This window comes from Prionailurus bengalensis, chromosome D2 (genome assembly GCF_016509475.1).
Source record: "Prionailurus bengalensis isolate Pbe53 chromosome D2, Fcat_Pben_1.1_paternal_pri, whole genome shotgun sequence".
In the NCBI taxonomy this organism is placed as follows: Eukaryota; Metazoa; Chordata; class Mammalia; order Carnivora; family Felidae; genus Prionailurus; species Prionailurus bengalensis.
The window spans coordinates 43,565,756-43,589,648 of NC_057351.1; the positions used below are offsets into that span (position 1 = coordinate 43,565,756).

The following is a 23,893-nucleotide window of genomic DNA, read 5'->3' on the forward strand; positions in this document are numbered from 1 at the left end:
ACATTTATTGAATGCCTGCCCTGCATGCCATGGTCCACAAACAGGCTACAGCACTCAACCCTGCCATACACACTTAGAAGGCACGGTCTATAGAACCTGTCCTCTGGGGGCGCCTGGGTGGCGCAGTCGGTTAAGCGTCCGACTTCAGCCAGGTCACGATCTCGCGGTCCGTGAGTTCGAGCCCCGCGTCAGGCTCTGGGCTGATGGCTCAGAGCCTGGAGCTTGTTTCCGATTCTGTGTCTCCCTCTCTCTCTGCCCCTCCCCGTTCATGCTCTGTCTCTCTCTGTCCCAAAAATAAATAAATGTTGAAAAAAAAATTAAAAAAAAAAAAAAGAACCTGTCCTCTGCCAAAGCAAGGGTGTATATCCATATTCAAGGAAACAACTTAGTTTCCAGGATGAAGGGAAAGAAAGTTATAGCAGTTCCAGATAAGACCGGGATCTGTGATTTCTATGAGGCCTTTTTTTTCCTGTAAATGGCATAGTGCATTGCTTCCTGGATCTGCCCCCTTCCTCCTCTCAGGCATGCCCCAACTAGAGGCAGCTCATGGTTCTGTAGGCATCATACAACAGAGAGCCTCTCAAAGAACCACTGGCAGTAGTACATTGACGACCTGAGGTCAGAGTGTTCCTTCTAAGTAGATACCCATCTGCCCAGGTAGGGGAGGGGGGATGCTTTCAGCCCAAGAGAGGCTGCAACACAGAGACTTAATATGCACTCTCCTCCCAACTCTGCCAGGAGCTGGATGAGTGACCCTCTCTGAACTTCAGGATGTTAAATGAATGACCTCTAACAACTCTCGCCCCTCCAAATGGATTATCCTCAGTGCTGGGATGCCTGTGTTTACCAGTCAACTGGTGTTGCCCCTAAGCCTAGGTACCATGCCAGCTTTTTCATTTGGACACATCTGCTATTTTGGATTTTGGTGGACCAAGATAGCCTGTCCTTTGGGATTCCTCTCTAAGCTCCTTAGTCTTGCCCTCTTCACTCACCAGGATGTCACCTCACAGACATGTGTGGGTGATGGGCCCAAGGCACAGATGTCCTTAGGAATAGGAGCCCCAGTGAGCAGGCCACTGAGCTCACCAATGCTCCTCACTTTCACCTTGTCTGGTAAGGCCAAGACCCCTAGTCAAAGACTAAGATAAGTTTTCTGGCAGTAAAAGCAGGGTGTTGATGACAGACTTTTTTTCTCAAGGAAGCTGGCCAGATGTCCAGATTGAGCACTTGGAAACTTGATCATGCCCAAGGGTCTAGAGTAGACCAGGCTCAAGAAGGGATGGACTCCCACCAGCAAATTACATAGGAAGCTTAATAGGCCAACACAAACTAGACACAAGGTTTCACTTCTGGTGGAGGGTATCCATGTGCCTTTGCTTAGGCTAGAATACCCAGGCCTATAAAGCCCTCCTTCCCTCTTACCCCCGCCCTCCCCTACCATTTGCTAGTATTAATTACCAGGAGGCTGATCTGGGGAGGATGGGGAGGAGGCAGGTCCCTTGCCTGCCCCAGCAGATAGCGTCTGCCCCCTCAGCCCATGTGCACGTGAATATGCAGTCAATCTGCTTCTCTGACCACACTTTTTTTCAAGACCACATTGACTCTTCCCACACTGACTTTTCCCACTGAAAGCCAATTTTAGAACTTCCTAAAACTTATAATAATAAGTAAGTATTGGGCCCTTCTTAGATCCAATTAATTATTCACTTAATTTTAAATTACTGGGCCTATCTGGCTACCTCCTACTCACCCTTCAGGCCTTAGGTGCCCTCCCTGGCCTCCCGGTTCTGATCAGCTGTTTTCCTCTGCCCTCCTCCACTTCTAGAATAGCCTCTCCATTGCACTTACTTCCCTGTGCTGGCATTGCCTGCCTGCATCACAGTTCCCACCGAGACTATGCACCTTCATGAGACGGGACCATATACTTCCTCTTCTTCGTCCCCGGCTGGCATGGGACTAGTTGGGTGGATGGAGGAGCATGTGCTGGTGTACAATCAGGGCTGAGTTCACGTGAGGAAGAACCAATCTTGTGTTGGCTCTTGCCTCCTAAGAGAAGTTTATCCTCTAAGCCCCCCTTGGCTGACGGTGCCTACCTCTGGGAGAAGAGGTCCCTGTAGGGGCTGCCGTGCTGCAGGGCGATCCCGTAGCCCTTGCTGCTGACGCTGTTGCCAATGACAGTCACAGAGCAGTCATCATCTGTTAGGGCTGCGTACTCCACCACTGCCACATCCCATAAAAAGGCGTAGTTCCCCTTCTTTGCCTGAAAGACCAAAATCACCATGGAGTCAGGTAGGCCTGTATCAGTTTTGAGCACCGAGTAGCTCAGTGATGAAATTTGCAGGACCTCCAATGCGATCCCCTGACCACAAGCCAGCACAGCAAGCCACTGGCTTGCCACTCGCTGTGTTTAGACACAAAAGGCTGTGATGCTGTCTCCAGTATGCTCCAGGAAAGCACACGTCACACAGAGAAGTAGAAAAGGTGAGTGGTAGGTGAGCTCTAAGGCTAGCTACTTGCTCACAATGTCAGGGACCTATTTCTCAGATTAGCAGGCTCACCTTCAAAAGTGCAGGAAGTCTGACCCAGGGAATTGAGATTTTCCGTTCAGAGATTTAGGGGGAGTGTAATAGTACCCAGTTAGTATTTCTACTTAGAACCTGGCTGAGCCCTGCTTAGGGTGAATGCGGAAGATAGCCCTAGATTTAGTGCCCTGAGTGGCTATGACTTAATATCTAAGTCATAAAAAAATATCTATATATAAGTCATGAACTTGAACTTGCTATGCATAGGGAAGAACCCATAAAGTCAGGGTCCTGATTATTATGGTGCCAGGTCGCGTTTCTGCCACGTGCCTTCTACTGCCCACACAAGAGTGTCCCCACACATACAAACATGTGCAAACACATACATACATGCACAGACACACAGGCACACAAGCAAGAGTGCACACACACACGCACAGCCACACACACACAGGAGGTTTCTATATCAATGCAGTGGTTGCAGATTATTTCATAAGGAATTTGCCCATGGCCACGCTGAAGTCCCACCCCATCACACCCATCCACAGCAGACCTTCAGTTATATCCTGAGCCTTAACTCTGACTTTGCCTGGAACTTGGACACTCAGGGGAAATGTGAGCTGCTCTGCTTTTTGGAAGGAGATGCAAACTAGACATTGTCACTTGGCCAGCTTAAAATAGAGCATAATGTTCTTAATGTAGCCAAGTGCCTGGTTTTTATTCTAGAGTGAGCGCACAGTTGTCTCTTTGCCACTTCTTCCCTCTTACCACAACTCACACTGGGTGCTGTAAGACCTCAGTCTGGGCTTGGTGGCAGGCCTGAAAGATCACAGACAAGAGATCAAGCTGGCACGCTACAAGTTTTGGGGCATCATCATGGGCATTGTGCTGATCTCTTGCTTCAGGTGAGTCTTCATGTCCACTGAGACTTTCCAAAGAGTGCTATTGTTACTTAGATGAAGGTAGTCAAGATTTTACTTCTTTTAGGACCCAAAGTGCCCATGGGCCCAAATGGCTCATTTTTTCTTCAGAAGTTTTCCATCAAAAGGATTTGTGAGCAGAGCATGGCGCCCCCCCCCCCCCCCCGCACGAAGAGGCTGCTCCTAGCCATTCAACAATTTTTCCCAAAGACCTTGTAAGAAATGACACATGCACCTGTGCCACCCATGGACTTGTACCTCCGGGAGCAATCCAAATATTACATCAAAGCTGCATTCCATGGCCAAGCCAATTTCAGAAGTCCCTAAAGGACTTTGACCCAGGTTGCAAAATTACACTCATTTCTCTCCTTCCACATGGGAAGATAACAGTCTTTGAAATTTTTTCCTGCTGGCAAACAAGTTTTCTCTTGAAAAGATATAAATTTTCAACCTCTTAGTATCCAAGTTTCTCAGCAAAATGTTGACTTATGACCTAATATTTGGCTTTGGTCTCACTTTGGAGCATTTCACATCCATGCTCGCAATTCAACATGACAATCAGACATTGTTATTTGGACGATTTCAAAAGGGCATGTCATGTTGAAGGAAGAATTAAGATCAGGTTCGTTTCCACCTTTCAAGTGATGTTCCAAGAAGGAAAAGGAAATAGACTGGCTCAGATTGAGTGGAAACCGACTGACAAAAACCTGGTGCAGCCATTCTATGGGGGTACTTAGCTTCCTTCAAGCCACAAGTGTTTGTGGTTCCGGTTTGGGCTCAGTGACAGGTGAGCGCAGCTGCAAGAAGGAAGCATTTATTGTCTTGCTGGCCTAAGCTGAGAAGCCAGGAAACACATGGATAGGATGCTGACAATGTCTCAGCTGCAAATCCCTTAACCAGGAAGGCTGTCGAGAAAAGAGGGGAGAGTAGTTCTTTCTTGAAGTGGCGAGTCTTCCCATTTTTAAACAGACACTAAAGTTACTATTATGTTTATGTCTGATTCAAGGAGCATGTGGCCAGTCCCTAATATACTTGACAATGCCTGAACGGGGGGCCTGGAGAGACTGATGTGCCCTATCTTGTTTGTGGACCACATCAGAGGCTCCAGATGCATTGGGCTCTAGCCTTACGAAAATACTCTCCATCCCCAACATCTCTGCCCCAATTCCTCAGCATCCCAGAGCTTCCTACGTTCTCCTCTTAGCCCCATGCTGAGTAAAATGTAGCATCAGATCCCTCCCTATGCCTCCCAAGTCTGTTAGGCTCCAGGGAAATTTTCTGGACCTTGTAGATATCTCCCCATCTTCCTGGTGTGTCATAGACCCTGTGTAACACAGAAGTCTTCTTAGGCCTGGCCATGCTCTCAGGAATATTCAGATGCCAACTATAAGAAGCCCAAACACACTACCCATCATGGTTATGTCCCCTTTATATAGACGTTCCTGTCTCCATGAAGAATGAGCTCCACACACACACCTGCCCCAAATTTGAAGACATGTTTCTCCTTAATAGGGCCCAAACCAGCTTTCCATGGTTTGTGGAAAACCACAATTTGTGGAAAACCACAATCTGTGCTGCTTATCCACAAATCTTGGTGTGTGTGTGTGTGTGTGTGTGTGTGTACACAGAAATGCATAAGCATATATATACACAAAATTAAAGTAGTATAAAACAATAGGATAGATACAGTATTATTATTGTTCTGTACACATGTGAAATGTAATATGCCAAAAGATGGATAGGATTATTACATAACGGAGTGGTATTAGTGATTCTTAGGACAAGCTGGTTAAAGGTTTTTCTTTAATCTTGTTACACAATCTATGTTATCACACACTATACAGGCACCAAATACGATCTCCGTTCCCCTGTGTGCCCTTGCCCATCAATACAACACAGAGGCCTGGCAGAGCTCTCCAATTTCCCGGCTATTACCCAAATACAGCCCTTATTTCCCTGGGCTGCATCTAAACATTTTGCTTTGTTTCATTCTCCCCTTTCCCTAAAAGGGAAAGAAAAGGCAATTGGTTTAAACATAAAAAATGAAAAGATGTGAAGATTCAGGGATAGAAGGAAAAGAACAGCTTTGATATTAGACAAAGTCAAAGGCATCTGAGCATCCATCCCCAGGAAGTCAGGATAGCAGCAGGTAGCAGGCCACCCCTGACATATCTCCCTGTAAGTACCTTAGCAAACAGGATCCAAGCCCTTCCCTGAAGTCCACTCTGTGCCCAGTCCACATGTACACTGGAGTACAAAGAATGGAAAGGGATGGAGATAGGAGGGTGCCTGGCCCCAGCATTTAGAGTATCCTCCCTAACATTTGGGGGAATGTGATCAGCCTCTATGGCTGGAGGAAGGATGGGCACAATAAACAAAGCCACGAGTGAGCTGGGATATTGGAGGACTCCCTCTCCATTGCTCCACACCAATAATAAAATGAGATTGCATTGCCTTTCATTGCACAGCTGATTCTGCCCTTCGCAGAACTCACTTGGAGCACAAACTTTAGAGACAACAGCCTTCGAGGCAAGAACTTCATTATGCTCTTCTATTCCATTCTAACTGCTTTTGGAAAGGGGCAGGCAACCACATTGTTCCCCCAAACAAGAATGCTGGGACTGCAAACAGCGAACACAAATGTTATTGGAAAGAAAGTGCTGAAGGAAATCAGGTGTCTACAGTGCCAGCTACAGGGAAGGTGCAGAGCACCTGCTGGGTGCCGGGACTTTCAGAGCCCTGATTCCTTTGCCATCCCTGGTATAATTCTAAAGGGCAGAACATCCATCCCCTTTGATAGACGAAGGAGAAACAAAGTGAGTTGTCCCAAACAGACCCAGATCATGAAAGGCAGAGCCAGGTTAAGGTAAGCTAGCACTCTGGCTCCAAAGAAGGCTGTGCTGTCCCCTCTGCCTTGCTTGGACCCATGAAGGAAGGGCTGGGGAAGTTGGTCCTGGTGTCCTTGCCCTCTGAGCACTTCCCAGGGCAGTGCTGCTGGTGACAGAACACACTGAGATGGCAATGACTGTCTTTCTCCAGCTTTGGAAACGTGGTGGCTTGTGGAACTGCTGAACCCCTGTGAAATGGAGGTCACGGGCCACACTGTCTTTAGACGGGGTTGTTAGGATATCAGGGACTCCTTGGACACTTGATGCATCCTCATGTGCATTCGCCATCTGGAGGCACACCTCGTGCCTCTCCCAGAGTCCACTTTCACCCAAAGCAGAGCTTGGCCCTCTCAGGTGTCCCAAGTGTTAGCTCCCATGGTCATGTTCATGAACTGGCAATGCATTGCCATGCACAGCCTGAACCCTGGATACAGTGACACCTGCACCAAATTACAAGATGCACAGTGAAACCCCAGACCATCTGTGGAGAAAAGGACAATTTTACAGTCTGTCGGTAGGAATGTGGGCTGGCACGATATTTCTGGAATGGCAATTTGGTGGGGAGACTCAAACGCTCTTAAAATGTGCATATACAGCAATTCCACCCTTAGGGATCTATCCTAAGGAATTATTCAGTTTCTGAAAAGATGTTTGTACAAAGATTTTCAGAGTAACACTGTTTAAACTAGAAACAATTGGAAATAATCTAAATGTTCAAAACTTAAGAATCAACTGGGTAAATGACAGTATTAAATGATGGAATATTATATTACCATTACCATGGAGTCTTAAAGAGAGCAATGATCACTAAGGGAAACAATTGTCTGTGGCAAACAAGGGCTAGCCTGGATCTGGCTCCAACGGTATGGATTTGAATTCCAGCTCCACTGCTTTCTGACTGTGTGAGTGCAGGCAAGTTGCTTAACATCTCTGGGCCTCAGTTCTCATAGACGCAAAATGGTCCATTGCTCACAGAGTTCTGATGAGGATTAAATCCCTCGATAAATGTGACATGCTTAGAATCTTGCCTGGCATATAGTAGATGCTAAATACATGAGAACCAGTATTATGCTGTTTAGTGAAAAAGAATCTGTTACACTGGAGTATTTGCACTGTGATATCCTTTTTAAATCATCATGTAAAAATAATGTTTTTATGTTTATGAAGAAAGGAAACCAAGCGCCAAATACCAACATGGTCATCTTGGGGTGATGCCACCATGGGTGACTTCTGTTGGTTTCTTTTAATCTACTGTGTTGCCCATGTTTTCTGCAGCTTGGCAAGCATCTCTCCTGTGACCGCACTGTCCCAGAGGGGAATTTTAGTGATTCGGCCCCCCTCCTGAGCACAGCGTAGTGAAAAGAGAAGAGTTGTAGACAAAGACAAGTGCAGGGCTACACCCCCAGCTCTTCAAGGAACCAACAATCTTGGGGACCAATAATTGTTTCCTAGAGAGCTATTCTGACTGTGAAATTACAAGACACAATGCACTGTGCCTAGCAATAGTGAGGGCTCGATTCAAGCTCTCTCTCTTCCCTTTTGCAGTCCCCAGCTTGATTCAGGAGACCGATCTGTCAGCTGTTATGGGAACATCTATCTTCCCACACACACCCCACATCCATTCCTCCACCTTGAGCAAGTCAGCAACATGCTCTGTGGGAGTCTGTGGTGTGTGTATGGGTGTGTGTAAGTATGAGTACATAAATGTATGCAAATGTATATGTGTGTGTGTGTGCGTGTGTGCGTGCGCATAAGTACCACAGACCCCAGGGAAGCAGGAGAGAAGTAAACTCAGGTACCAAGTGCCTGGAGAACCACAAAGAGTTTAAGATAAACAGACTAGCAGCAGGTAAGGAGCCTACCTCTCCTGGTCTCTCAGAACAATGGACAGATCGTCCAAAATGACATGCACATGTAGGGCAGACAATCAACAGGACTCTCAGAGGTGTTCACAAGCTAATCTCAGGTGGCTGTAAGGAAACCTGCCACCCATGAAGTGAGAGATAATGACCATTTACCTAGACCAGCCCCTAGAACAGGAAAAGCAGGAAAACCAGGGAAGGCTCCATGAGAGGGGGAAATGGCAATATAACACTCCCACAGTTAGTGCAATGGCTGCTCTTCTGAAGTGTCCACGGGGCACAAAGTCAATTTGGCTCCTGGCTTCAGACCAAAGTGAACAGGATGGAGCTGGACAATGAGATGACACAATCAAAGGGGCAGCAAGGCCATCTGGTATGGGGATGTCCTGAGTGTGTGTGTGTTTGTGGACATGAGTGCAGGTGTGAGGGAAAACACGCAGGTTTGTCATGGTGGTCGCAGTGAGGCTGCCCATTACCTGAGGGACAAGACTGGGATAAGGGGAATGTCATAAGGCTACAGCAGCAGAAAATGGCTCCTGATGGCCAGGCATTAGGCCTGCAAGATTTCTGCAATGATTGCCTGTCCCATCCTAGTATTCTTGTATCCTAGAGTAACAAAGTCAGTGGCAAGGAGCTCACCAAGGGGTAGAGAAAATGGCAAGTAATTCCTCAAGCCACTAATGCCCTTACTCTTATATTGTCTTTTCTTTGATTCTTTAACTTCCTTTATAGAATTTTTAGTTCCATTTCATAAAGAGAAAGGCCTGGTATGTCAATGATAGCAAAGGTCTGGACACGGGCAGATCAGGCCTTCCTCTAGTGTTCTTGGCCAGTCACCTGAAATCTGAGCCTACATAACCTCATCTAGAAGGTAGAAATAGCAAGCCCACACAGGCTCATCACAGGAGGAGACAGCATGGAAATTGTCTGATGCATAGAAGGAACTCAAACAATAAGACACTGTCCTCATGATCATGATAATCATCATCAGCATCATCCTTATAGCTTAAAGCTTGGACCCCCATCAGCCTGGTAAATTAGAAAGACTGTTAGCCTGGGTCACAGTCTTGGCCCGGTTACTGACTCACTACTGATTTGTAAATATGGAAGATGAGCCCAGATGGTCCTTCAGGTCTTCTCCTGCTTTAACATCCTCAAAGTGTATGATGTAGACCAGTGGGTCTCAGAGTATGTTCCCTGGACCAGCAGTATCAGCATCACTGGAGAACTTAATAAGAAATGTAAATTCTCAGGCTTCATGTCAGATCCACTGAATAAGAGACTCTGGGAGTGGAGCTCAACCATCTAATAATCTCTCTAGGTGATGCTGATGTGTGCTCAAGTTGAGAGATCCAACAATACAGACCTTTACGTCCATTAATTTCTGACCCTCTCTTGAGAGCAGGTCTAGAAAGGGGGAGAGTATTAATGGCTCTAGGGTCTCGGGTTGGGGCACTAAATGGAGGAGCAGAAGTCATGGAGTTGAGAGACCAAGACTATTGAAAATAAACACTAAAGGAAAGTTACATTTTACATCTTCTTCCTGCAAAGTGCTCTACTTGGGTCTTTCTCATACATTCTCTTCTTAGAAAGTTCAGAATAAACTTCTACAGCACAGACTGTGTCAAATTCCCAAGAGGATCAAGGCTCAAAAAGGACTATGCCCAAGACCACAGAATCAGCTATTGACAGAGATTGAATGTCTCTCCAGGTCTCCTGGACTGCAAATGGCCTTCCACTCTCCCATATCAAAAGTTCAACATCTAAGTAGCCCCAAAGAGTCACACAGAGCCCCCTGAGGAGCTGTCTCTGGTATCATACTGATTTTTTTTTCTCTTCTGCTACCAAATTCTTGCCAAGCTTTTGTTAATGATGTTCAGCCTCCAGCACCTGACTCTATGGAAGCTTTATGGTTGCATTCCCTTTTTGCACCTCTAACACTTTGGGACAGACAGTCTTATTTAGTGAATCAAGTATTGTCTTAGTGGAAGGAGGTTTCTCACATCTCCAAGGGAGATGGAGCTGGTTCAGTACAAAGGAAAGATAAAAGTCCTAACTTGGAAGAATCAATGGCTTCTTCCTCAAAGTCTAAAACTGCACACCATCAGCAAAACCAGGGGCCATAAACAACCTTCCCAGCAGGGCAAAGGGACACATTGATTTTCAATGATTTGTCAAAACTTTAAATTGTCCAAAGACCATGATAAACAACAATCTAATCTGAGTTCTTCCATGAGAAAGATTAAGAATGATCTAAAAGAAAGAGTAAATTGGTTTGCTTAGATACAAAATAGATTACAAAGAGAAAATACAGAATGAAAAATGTTATCCTGAGGAAGGGAAACAACTTAAGAATATATGAATTCAGGCAGCATAGAGGACAGGCATCCATGTGGTCAAACATTCTCTGAAGAAGCATAGGGATAGGGCCATGCAGCTACTCCCCGCGCATGCATGAGTGCATGTGTTCACATGCACACACACCCACACAAAGGAATGTAAGCCCCATGGCCATGCGTGTCCTGTTCATTGCCCTAGCATGATGTCTGGTATACAGTTGGTGCTGAATAAATATGTGTAAAGTGACTAATGAAGAACTGAAGGCATGAATGCAATGATATGGGGAAGCCTGGGGTCTTGAATCAAAGCAAGCTGGGCTGGATATGTCCTGAACGCCCCTCCAGATTTCTCCTTCACCCTTATCCATCCCGTTCTCTCCTCCACAGGCTGACCTTCCTGGACAAAGGCAGGAATGCCTATCAAAAGGCATCCCTGGGCCTCTGGCTAAGAGTCACTTTCTAAGATCCAGGTCTAAATCAAATATTAATACTAATAAAGCAACAATCATAACAATAAGCACCACTTGTTCAAGTGCATGTTCTCAAACTTAAGAGGGCATGAGAATCATCTGGAGGGAATGTTAGAATACACACAACTAGTCTCCACCCTGCTTCCCTCTCTCAACTTCTGATTTACTGGGTATAAGGAGGACTCAAAGATTTCATTTCTAACATGTCCCAGATGATGCTGACATTGCTGGTCCAAGGACCACACTTGGAGAATGACAGTGTTAAAAGACACCCTACAAGGCACTGCGCCAAACCCTTACATCATCTCTAATCTTTATGATAACTCTGGGAAGACCCAGGAGTATTAATCCTGTTATTTCAGAGGAGGTAACTTTGTCCGGGAATTATCTTGCGAAGGTCTCGCCTCTGGCACAAAAGGGATGTAAGAACCAAACCCGGTTTTTGTTAACTCAAACCCCTCACTCTCCTTGCCTCATTCATGCTGCTTTAACTGAGCACTTGACTTCTTGGAGACAAAGTTCAAACGAGACCCATGAAACCACACCCTGAGGCCAAGGTGACTTTGACATCTGCGGCCACTTCCCCCCTCTCTGTTTCTTTAGCCATAAAAGGTTGTTGGGAACTAGCAACTCAGACTGTACCAGAAGGAGAGAAAAGTAGTAAAATTGTGTGTGATCACAATTAATATTAAAGACTACCCCTGAAACTGTTGGGAGGCCATCTCTGTGGGTTTAATGTTGAAGAGTCTCATTTGCTAACCCCATTTGCGGCTTAAGTATTCCTTTATGGCCTTTGCTGAAATGTCAGCCTTGAGAGAAAAACCTCACACAATAGTCTGAAAGCACTTTGAGGAGCTACGAAAGAGGTCACATTCTGACCAAAAAGATTGAAATGGAGTCCTATCTCTCACAGAACAAACTCTGAGCTCTACCTGGCAGGATGTACAGCTTTGTAAAGTCAAAGAATCAGAAAGATTCACCACCAGAGGGGACTGGCAGGGCCACTGGGTGAATAGGAGCCTGCCACATGGCCCAGGGACAACCAGCCCTTACTAGAAAGCACTGTGATCACTTCTCATCGCTTCTCGCATAACTAAGCTGAGGTCTGAGATATGGGCTGTACAGAATGAATCCAAGACCTCTTCCATATGAGGATTCTTCAAATACTAGAGATAGCCAATTTCACAGCTCAGGGTTTTCTTTACCAGGCTCCACACCATTTCTGGTTCCTTTATCTGATTCTTGAGAGGCATGATCTTCAGGGCTTTTACTGCTCTCATTACTGTCCCTGATTTAAGGTCATCTACCCCTCATCACTCTCTCTCTGTCCATCTCTGTGTTTGTGTGTGTATGCTCTCTCTCTCACACACTAAAATTTTAAAATGTCAGGTTCAAAGCCAATCTTAATACCTTTATATTGGAAGGTAAAGAGACGCCTCATTAGAGCTACCCATCCCAGGGGAAACCACTACTTCTACCCAAATAGGTTTTATATTATTGATGATGCTAGGGATGATGTGGTAATAACAGTAGTAACAAAAATGAACTTGTGGATGGTAGAAAGAGTCTGATAATCTCTTGACAAACTGTTTAACCTTTTTTGTGTTTTGCATTCCTCATTTGCAAAATGAAAATATCACAAAACGCCATCAATGGTGAAGACAGAGTACATAAGCACCATGCCACATGGAATAGTTTCTTTATAACTGTTATTTTCTTTCCTCCCTTCCTCCCTTTGTTTCTGCACAAACAACATTATACCAACAGAGCGGAAATAAAAATAAGCTAAACAAAAATTGCCAATGATCTGGCTGATGCAATAAATCAAAATTGTTTTCATTAGCAATCGCTTCTTGATTTGGAATCAAATAACAAAACAATTCAAAATGTAAAAAAAAAACTTAAATCATAAAACCCAGAGCAATAATACTCAGCGGAACAAACAGAATGGAATCAGCCCACATTTACAGCCAGCACGAAGGTGAAGTGCATCAGACCTGGGTACAAAGCAAATTATGGGGCAGAGCAAATCTGAAAAATAAAATCAGATTTAAGGGGAGTGAACATCCTCCCACCCTCTAATGAGGAGCTTGAAAATAATCAAAGTTAGCATGATGGCACAGATATTGGTTTGATTCCAGAGCTTACCCTACCAAATTATTAAAACTGCAAAAGAAAGTAATTGAAGAATTCATAACGAGATTTGCTTGGCAATGCTCAAAACCCAAAGCAAAGTAATTTAATAAGGGAGGCACACTGGGGGCTTTCCTTGATCTTTGGACTGTATTATCCCAAACCAATCATCACCAAACAGAATTAAGCAGCAGGGTGTTATGAAGGGACCAACTTAGTCAATTGTATAGGAACCTGCTCCAGGAGACTGGCTAAGTCCCGCTGCCCTCTGTGCCCCTCCTCACCCCCTTCCTGCCCTCTCTGCAACTGGGTACCAGCAATCCTCCTCATTTATGTTGAAGAAAGATGCACATGCCTACATTTCTGCACACTCTCATTTGTTACTCATCGAACATTTGTTTGATTTAAAAAGGATAAAAGGCTATGGATGTCCATGTGCTTTGCTGCTATGCCTACCTCTGCTCTAGGCCCCGGGAACAGACGAATGAATAAGAGACAGCTCTGACTCTAAGGAGCCTCTGAGTCTAGCGGGGGATATGACAAAGCAGGGCACTAAGGATGGGGTGGCATCTGATGAAGCTGTGCTCTAGTATGCACAATGTGATAAGGAAGCCCCTGGCCCTGCCTGGAGGAAGGAGGAGCTGGGGGTGGGGTAGAGAGCTAGGGACTCAGGAAGAGTGAATGCTTCTGCTAAGGCTGGAGGAATAACTAGGAATCAGCCTGGCCAGCCAAGAAAGGGAATGATGTTCCAAGCATCAAGTATCATGGTGGTGTACCAGGGAAGGGAGAGAGACAGGAAGTGCTCGGGTTTCCAGGTGAGTGGAAGGCAGGAGCTAGTTTTACTCTGATCATGCTTCTCCTTCCATTTCTGCAAGATGCCACAGATAATGATACAGGTGCTGGAGTGAGAAAAATACTGAGCTCAAATCCTGGGCCCCAAACTGACTCAAGACTGATTTTCAGGAAGTGCCTTGCCCTCGTCAAACTTTAGTTTTCTCATTAATAAACAGGTTGTGTTGAAGAACAAGTGAGCTAAAGCGTGGCAGAAACTTAACACCACACCTGAGTCATCCTAAGTCTCTCTAATGGTAGCCATCATGGTTATATTAATCTCTGGATTAACATTGACCCCAGACCCAATGTTAGGAAGGAAATGCCTAGATAAAGTAAGAAAGGAAACAAAACTCTTTTATTTTATAAATAACATATGTGCAAAATAAGCCTTTGCCTTCATTTTGACCTTACATCAATTCTAACTCAATTTTAGGAGGAAAGTATCAAGCCCACTTTTATATATTAACCAAACTCAGCAATAGTAAATGAGTTAATGTATGAATGAAAGAATGCATGAATGAATAAGAAACAAAATACTTCAAATAATAAATTGTTGCAGAAATAACACATCTTGGAAGGGGTTTATATGTGTATCAATCTGATTATTAAATAAAGGTAGATGTCTAAGCATGATCTTAAGTCTAAACAGGATCTTAATTTTCTCAAACCCACCAAAATATATGGATCATTGATGGCAATACCTCATGTGGACCAAGGGTGTGTGTGTGGGGAATGAGTTGAAAAGGAAATGATTTCTTCTTCATTTGACTTCCCAGAGATAATAAAGCAAAATAAAGCAAAAATACATATGTACCTATATAAAAAGAAAGTGGAAAAAATCACAATAGAGAACATGAGAAAAATAGAAAAATACCAATTTGTAAAAAGATTCTTCCTACCAAAGACAAATCCACAAGGATTTGATGGGGGGAAAAAATGTGAAACCTGAGTATTCTTTTGATTCCAAATATAAGAATGTAATTCAAAGTTTTATTTTTGGCAATACTCAGCAATATTTTTTTCAAGAGCTTTCAATGTTTATATCCTTTTTTAATAATGTAATTTTACTTTTGAGAATTTGACCTGAAGGGATAAATGTAGTAACTGAAAAAACATTTTACATGAAGGTGTTCATTATAATGCTATTTATATTTGTGAAAAATTAGAAATGGCCCAAATGACAATCAAGAAGAAAATGTTTAAATAAGTTATTTTACATCTATTTGATGAAATATTAATTTACCACTAAAATAATTTTTATAAAGTTTTATAACAATATTAGAAAAACAGGATAAAATATATTTTCTAAAACATCATAATTATATACAATTTTTGTACAGATTCAAAAAAGACGAGACAGAAATGTACACAAGAATTCCTGGAGCCTTATTTAGGTGATGAGAAAAGTTTGGTTGGTTCTTTTCTGCTTATTTTTAAAAACATTCTAAGCTTTTCTTAATGGTGATATATTACATTTAAATTATAAATGTATATTTATACATAAGATTTCCTCTTAAAGCCTCATTACTTTAAATGTTGGCATGGATTGGAGGATACTTAACTTTAGTGCACTTGGAGTTGGGTTGGGCCACAGAGTTAAAGCAGGTGAATGAAGAAGGCTCAGGTATATTGCATGGCCAAGACAGTTAGGACTAAGGCTGAGACCCCAGAAGGGGGTTCTTTAGACAGCCACTGTTCAGCAGGGAAAACACCACTGCCTTCATTCTCTTACAAGGAAACTATACATTCAGTAGAAATAAAAATGCACTTCGTTTACATGGCATTTAACTGTTTTTTGCCTCTCTGGTTTTCCTTCTTTTTCCATGTATTTAATTTTCTGCTAACCAATTTTCTCTCACGGTCTCACACTTGTATTGTCAAAACTGAAAAGGAATTGAGGCGTTTGGATTGCAAAATGTGTGTTCACAACAGGACTACCTTAGGAAGCTTTCCTCAACTTCACTAAACAGAATACATCCCTGCTTTCTGTCCCCATAGCCTTTCCCACATTAAATCACAGCCATTTGCTGTCCTCCAGAACTCAATAGGGATACCTTAAAGAAAAAGACTGAAAGTCTCACACTTCATATTTTGAGCTTAATGAAAATGCAATACATAAATACCATGGGATGCAGCTAAAACAGTGAGCAGAGGCAAATTTATAGTTCTAAATGTTTATATTAGGAAAGAAAATGAGCAAAATTCAATGGTCTAAGTCTCAACGTCAAGAAGCAAAAAGAAGTAAGAGCAAATTAAAACCAAAGTGAATAGAGGAAAAAAATTTTTTTTAATTAAAAAAATTTTTATTTTAGAGAGAGAGGGAGAGAGCACAAGCAGGGGAGGGGCCGAAGGGGAGTGAGAGAGAATCTTAAGCAGGCTCCACACTCAGCACAGAGCCCAATGTGGGGCTTGATCCTATAACCCTGGGATCATGACCTGAGCCAAAATCAAGAGTCAGACCGACTCAGTTCAACCGACTGAGTCACTCAGGCACCATTAGAAGAAAAAAAAAAACTTAAAAAAAATGTGAAGTCAATAAACCATAACAACAGAGAAAATTCAATAAAGTCAAAAGTTGGTGTTTTGAAAGGAAAAACTATGTTTGTGGATTAGAGGAGCCAATATTGTGAAGATATCAATTTTCCTCCAAATGATCTATAGATTCAGTGCCATAGCTATCAAAATCTCAGGCATTTTTGAAGAAATTTGACAAGATGATTCTAAAGTTTAAGTGGAAATGGAAAGGACCTATGAATACTCTAGTAAGAGAAAAGGTTGCAGGACTTATACTACCTGATTTAAGGAGTTATTAGAACTATTATAAAGCTACTGTAATCAAGACATTTTTGTATCAGCATAAGAATAGATATATAGATCAATGGAACAGAATAAAGAATCCAGAAATAGGCGAACAAATATATGGCCAGTTGGTTTTCAGTCAACACATCTATTTGTTAAGTAAACACACACTTTGTTTTTGTCTTTTAAATAAATGCTAGGCCAATGGGACGCATATATGGGGAGGAAAAGTGGACCTGGACCACTTCTTTATTCCACACACAAAAAACTACCTTGAGATGCAACATAAATGTAAAACACAAATATATGACATAAATGTAAAAACTAGAAGAAAACATGCAACTTTAAGGTAGGAAACTTTCTCAGACTAGAAACAAGAAGCATTAAACCATGAAACAAAAAGCCCTGCTCTATGGGGTTTTATCAAAATTTTAAAATTCTATTCCTTGGGGTGCCTGGGTGGCTCAGTCAGTTAAGCATCCAACTCTTGATTTTGGCTCAGGTTATGATCTCATGGTTTGTAAGATAGAGCCCTGCATCAGGCTCCCTGCTGAGCATGGGGACTGCTTGGGATTTTCTCTCTCTCCCTCTCTCTCTGCTCCCCTCAAAATAAATAAATAAATAAACATTTTTTAAAAATCCTATTCCTTAAAAAACACCATTAAAAAAATGAATGGGTAAGTTACAGACTGGAACTTGATATTTGATCCTTAGTATTTGATCAAGGACTTACATCTAGAATATATTGAAAACTCATCTAAATCTATAATGAAAAGATGCAGTGCCCAGTAAAAATTGACAAAGACTTGAGCATACACTCCCTGAAAGAAGCTATGTGGATGGCCAATAAGCACGTGAAAGAGTGCCAGATACCATTAGCCACCATAAGAATGCCAATTAAAGGATGGGATACCCTTCACCAAGTCCATATTTTTGCCATAAGCATCTTTGCTATAGATATATTTGTTGCAAGCATTTCTGCCACATAACTAGTTGGTCATGAGTCACTTTTGCCATAAAAGATAAAAGAATGAAAAAGAAAAGAGGGGCATTAAAAAGCACGCAATGAAACATGAAAAAAATAAAATTATTAAACAGATCCCAATTTTCCAAAAACTAGGGTGCATATTTGCAACTGAGCTTTGCATTGTATTGTGAGAGCCTTTTGCACTGTTGTTTGTTCTTGGCATATTGACACATGTCCACTGATAGATGCTCCAAACTTCTATGGAAAATGTGATAGGCCAATGCTGTAATGCATTTGTAACTAAATTTTGTCATTGTTTTAACTGATCTGTCATCATTTTCTAGTGTAGTCTAGTGTGCAATCTGGCTTTACCACTCTCTTATTTCACACTACCAGTAAGTTTTATCACTTTACTTTCTATCAAGTCAACATACAGAGTTGTCATCAGCCTCTATTTTAAGACCACCATCTCTATGTGTTACTGCATAGACCACTTTGAGGGCTAGCTGAGATTTATATAGATCATTATGAGGACTAGCTAAGATTTATATAATATAAAAATGGAAAAATTTTCAATGGAGAAATGAAAGAGGACTGTCAACTGGTTATTTTATCTTTTATGGCAAAATTGCCTGATGGCCAATTAGTTATTCAGCCAAAATGTTTGCAGTGAAAATTCTTGCAGCCAGATGCCTGCAGCAGAACTACCCCAGACCATCCTTCACACCTACTAAATTGTCTACAGTCAAAAAGGCTACAACACTAAATGCTGGTTAGGATGTACAGCCACTGGAGCTTACAAGTATATAAGTCAGGTATTACTAGTGGGAGTAGAAAATAGAATAACCACGTTGGAGGTGGTTAGGCAGTTCCTTACAGAGGTAAACACACATCTGCTCCATGATCCAGGAATTCTACTCTTTTGTATTTGGTAAAGAAAGATGGAAACATTTCTCTACAAAAAATCTCTGTATAAAAGCGATCATACAGTCTCATTCCTATTAGCCCCAAATTGGCAATGTATGTCAGCTGAAGGATGAACAAATACAGTGAGGTTTGTTCATACAATGGAATACTATTCAAAACGAAGAAAGAAAAAGAAGTATCCGGAATTGCACAGTTAAACCTCACTGCTGCTTCACTGCGGAAAGAAACTGAACACAAATACACACATTGTACATTATTCTATTTATGTAAATTACAAGAACAGGTAAATCTAATCTGTGTTACCAGAAAGTTGTTGCTTCTGGGGGTAGGGAGAAGTATCCAGAAAGTGACACGAGGAAACTTCCCCAGGTGATGGGGAGTTTCTATAGCTTCTTTTGGGTGGTGATTACACAGTTGTATACAATTGTCTAAACCCATGAAACAAACACTTAGCATGTCTGCATTTTACTGTATGTCTTGTTAGAAGACTACATTCTATTTGTCTTTGTATTTTTATTATCATCTTTTCCTAACATACAGTTTGCTGAGGTCTACTGAATGTCAACCTTATGCTTCCATGACAGACACTTTCTGCTGTATGAATTGGTAAGCTCACAGCTAATCTGGGCAGGCTTTTCTCAGTCTCACAGACAGCTCCGAGAGGTGAATTCACTTGACCAAAGGCAAGCCACAGATTCAATTAAGTCAAAAGTGGAACTTAAATTCACCTCTCCAAACTTCTAGGCAGAAGCTATTCAAACTACACTTCTTGAATGGATGAATAAGTGAATAAATGAATGAATAAAGAGACTACCCAACTTGAAAAACGGATATAGTGCCTTTTGAGCAAGTATAAAAGCTATAGAGATGAATAGTTATCCAGTGTGAGTGTCTCAGAAGGAAGAGGCATAAAGAATCCCTGGCCTACCTTGACTCGGAAGCAGAGAAAGAACAAAATATGTGTCTTAGAGTATGCCTATAAGACCCATGGCTGCTGCGGAGAGTATGTTGTTCCTTTAATTACACAGGGCTACCTAGTTTGTACCAATCCCTTTACCAGGAGTCACACCTGCATCGAGAGTTCCTTTCATCAACTTGACCAAAACTTCCTGATCACTGCACCTAGCATCTCCCAAATACAAAGGAGTATCATTCCTTAGAAGCTTCTTTTCCCTCCTCAGTAGGAACTTCCAGCATGCCATGGAACCAGGATGCTTCCTCACTTTGCTCCCTCCAAATGAAGAGCACTGTGGGCCACCAAAGTTCCTTGACCTCCCCTGGAATGCTGCAGTCTTTCTGGAGACCTCAAGAAGGACTTTCCTGTCACAGGGTATGGTCTCAGACCCTGTCCTTTTCTTCCATGGGGTACTGTCCCTGACATTGAGCAGGGAGTATGTGCAATGGGAGCAGCCCTTGTCATAGAGCAGTGAGCAAGGGGAAGGGATAAGATTCAGGTGCTGATGGGTGATACCCAATCTGGTCCAGGGTAAGCATTAGATAAGCATGGAAACAAATAAGATTTGTGGGCCTGTTTTCTTCCTGAATTTGCATTCACACTTTATGACCTCAACGATATTTACTGAGTGGAAAAAACCACCTTCTGTTACAACTGCTGGACTCAAAAGCTACTTCCCTCTGAAAAATACTATCTCTAGCCACAGGGTCTGAAACAAGCTACTTGTCTATCTATTCAAAGAGCTCGATGAGCAGTGAAGATTGACATTTGAACCATAAACACTGTATTCTATTTGACAGTGTTATTAAATATTAGGTCTGATTTATGGAAAGGCTTAATAAATTGACAGTCCAGGTCAGCCCTGGCTCTGCACCGAAATTGGGTTATGCTGGATGTTACTTGATAGTGTTGATCAAACTAAAGGAAAAAAAAAATCCACTAACAACATTTAAGTCTGATTTCTTGTGACAAAGTTATTACCATATAAATTTGAACCACTTGTTAGCCCAATTCTGCATCTCAAAATTTCTCTAATTGATATTCTTAGTAGTTTGGAAATCAAAAGATAAATCCAGAGACTTAGAAAAATTTTGCTAGGGCTTGGAAGGACAGTAAGGCTTTTAAAAATGAATGTCAGGTAAACGTCTTGTTACTTTAGTGTAAAAGAGGAAGGGAAATAAAAGCATGAGTAAAGAGTATGCAAGGGGAAGAGACACACTGAGATACAGAAATGGGAATGTCACCCCATGGGAAGAGGCAAGGTTGGAGTGAGTCTTGGCTTGGATTGTGCCATGGCTTACTCAGGTCCATGTGACTTTGAGCAAGCCACTTCATCCCTCTGTGAGGGGGATCCCTCAGGTCCCATTTCTACACGATGTAGATAATGATAATCAAGTTCTGTTTATGACGAGAAGAATAGTATACGTAGATCCTCTGGCACAGTGCCTGAAACACAGAGACTGCTCAACAGATTTCTGGGGGAGATTAGGCCAGGCCAAGAGCAGAGCTGGGTCCTGGTGGAGTGAGGGAGAAGTCCCTGGGCCACCAGAGTTAGACCTGAAGAGGATAAGAAAGGACAGTGTGTAGGCAGACGACACACCACTAGATGGTATAGAGATAAGAGGATATATTACTAGATATGCCTACGTGCAACTGGGTGGCCTAGAGCTAGGTGATGTGTTACCGCATGTGCCTATGGGCTGTTAGATGATGGACAGCTAACAGATGGTCTCCTTACTTGCTGTGCTCATGCACTCTCAGATGATATAGAGCCAGATAATGAGTACCTGGATATGTGTATGTGCTTTTAGATGACATAGACCTAGGGGTGGTATCCCTGGCACACCTGTTACTCTAGACCAGGGGTCCTCAAACCTGTTCTGTAAAGGACCACATCATATCTATTTTAGGCTTTGGAGATGATATGGTCTCTGTTACAACTACTCAACTCTGTTGAAGTAGTAGGAAAGACACCACAGATAGTTTGTAAATGAAAGAACGTGTCTGTGTCCCAATAAAACTTCATTTACAAAAATAGGCAGTGGGCAAGATTTAGCCCATGGACTGTAATGTTGCTGACATCTGGTCTACTCTTTGCTCAGGTCTGACAGGAGCAGGTGGCTGAGAAAAATGAAGGCAGCTTCTTTCCTCTTGAGGACCAGCAGGGTTGCTTTCCTAAGAGAAGGCTATTAAGGGACAAGCCTGAAAGGGACCCTGGAGTTATTTTCGTTACCCCTCCCATCGAGAAGTCCATGGAGGGTAACCAACTGATGGTACTGATGGCACCAACTACATTTCAGATTTATGTGTCTCTGCTCAGTCAAACAGTAAACAGATGACTCATTTAGGGGCAACCCAGTATTTATTGAGACTCACTGGGTGCCAGGCAGGTCTGTTATAAAAACTGTATGCTGTGGGTTCTTAGTAAATAAATAAAACTTCCTTCCCCTTACAAATTCCTTCCTGTTCTCTTCACCAGGGCCTGGAAAGGGCTGCCCCCTCCTTGTCTGAGTGGCCACCAGCATGAAGGAAAGGGTCACAGAGGTGGGGCAACCATGACATAATCCCTTTCCCTGGTTCTGATACTGTGGAAAAGTAATCACCTCTTGCTAAGCAATTTCCCACCTAAATTGGTTTCAAGTCATTAAAATCTGCAGCATTCCCAAGGAAAAAATAATCGCAGCTCTCTGAGGTTACCCTCCACACCAAGCTCCTTGACTTTAGTAGTAATTAGACATCACTCCACACCAAGTACTCTCCAGAAATGGAGCCAGAGCCACCAAAGAGTAACTGGAAATTACAAGTGAGGTCATCCTCCCTTTGCTTAAGAAGTTTCTGGCAATGTCCCTTCGGGGCATCCCCTCCTCACCTTTACCAGGCTGCCTGTGCTGCACAGAAGCAGGCTCTCTTTGGCTGGATTTCTCCTTATAGCTCCTGAATTCAGGACATGAACCTCACTTGGGGCATGGTCATCCCCAGCCTGGTCTGCAGCAGGTGGGTGGGATTCACAAGGTTTCCAAAGCTGTAGCCTGGGGTTGGGGGGGTGGGGCTTGAGGGGCAGCTCCATAGGGGCAAGAGATGGGAAGAGTTTCAGACAAGCATTTAGGTGCAGGAGCCCCCCAAACAGGCACATGAAGAGGACCTGAGAGCAAATCTGAGCTCTCCTTCCAGTAAAAAAATGCAGCACACTCCATTTTCTGACAATACCATAAACTTACTTTTATGACACTAGTTATAAAACCCTTAACATTTGTCTAGTGCTGGCAGTTCAGTTTTTTCTTAAAGATCCAAATGCAAGAGAGAGATTTGTGACCCCAAAGCTGGTTTGGGGTTTATAAAATGAAGGTGTCATAAAAGTAACACATCCTATGTACTGGAAAAAGATTAGATTCTGTGCCACGAAGCTATAGGCATTTATAAGGAATCCTTTATTTGCATCTTCCACTACTCACATTTTTTTACATTGTTTTATTCATGAGATAAGACCCTAAATATTACCAGAGGGTGAATGATTTCCAAAGTGCCAGCAATGGGCTAGGGGTAAGTAGGATGACAAGTAACTATTTCCCTGATGACCCATCTCCAGATTTATCACCCTCCAGAGGGCTCTATGGTGGTGTTTGCTGTCTTATGGTACACCGGGAACAATACTAGGCAGGTTTGGAGGCTTGCAGAGACAAAAGGGCCTGACATCTGTGGGAGCCAAACTCTCCCTGGCTTGGTCAGGACTCACTCATTTGGAAGGGAAGGGAGGTGCACAAACTAGGATTAATCACCTGAACCCTTGGGTCAGGACACCCATCCTTTTGTCCAGGAATGACCCCTTTTTTTAATTAACTCATTAGTTATTTATTATAATGAGAAATGAAAAAAAAAATTAAAAACCCCGTGAATCTAAAGCTAACGCTGACCTTGACTTGCGATTCAACCATTTGCTTTTCTCCTCCCTGTTGCTCTGCCTCTCCCATCTATATGAACCACTATCATGAATTCTGTATTTTATCATTACTTTCGATGTGTGTGTGCGTGTGTTTTATACATTTTACATGGGTATTAAGTCGTATGTTGTTTTCTATTCATTGATCCATATGAAACTGCCTTGAACGCTTTTTCTGACTCAATGTTATTCTGCTAAGATTCATCCATGCTATTACATGAAGCTGTAGTCCATTCATTTCATTGCAGGTCATATTTTTTTTTTATCTTGGTAAAGCTCATTTGGATGGTTTCCAGGGTTCTGACTATAAGCAATGTTACCCTGACCTTTCTCACTTCTG

The 23,893-nt window shown here is 42.7% G+C and overlaps 1 protein-coding gene across 2 annotated transcripts in view; it reads right to left on the minus strand.

The window, feature by feature from the left end:
* The window catches only part of GRID1 (glutamate ionotropic receptor delta type subunit 1), a 699,728-nt gene that overhangs the window by 16,590 nt on the left and 659,245 nt on the right, over positions 1-23,893 (minus strand). For both annotated transcript variants that reach the window (XM_043596765.1, XM_043596766.1), the window contains exon 14: positions 2,094-2,260. In XM_043596765.1, the coding sequence (XP_043452700.1) occupies positions 2,094-2,260 (167 nt within the window). The remainder of the gene's footprint in view (positions 1-2,093; positions 2,261-23,893) is intronic.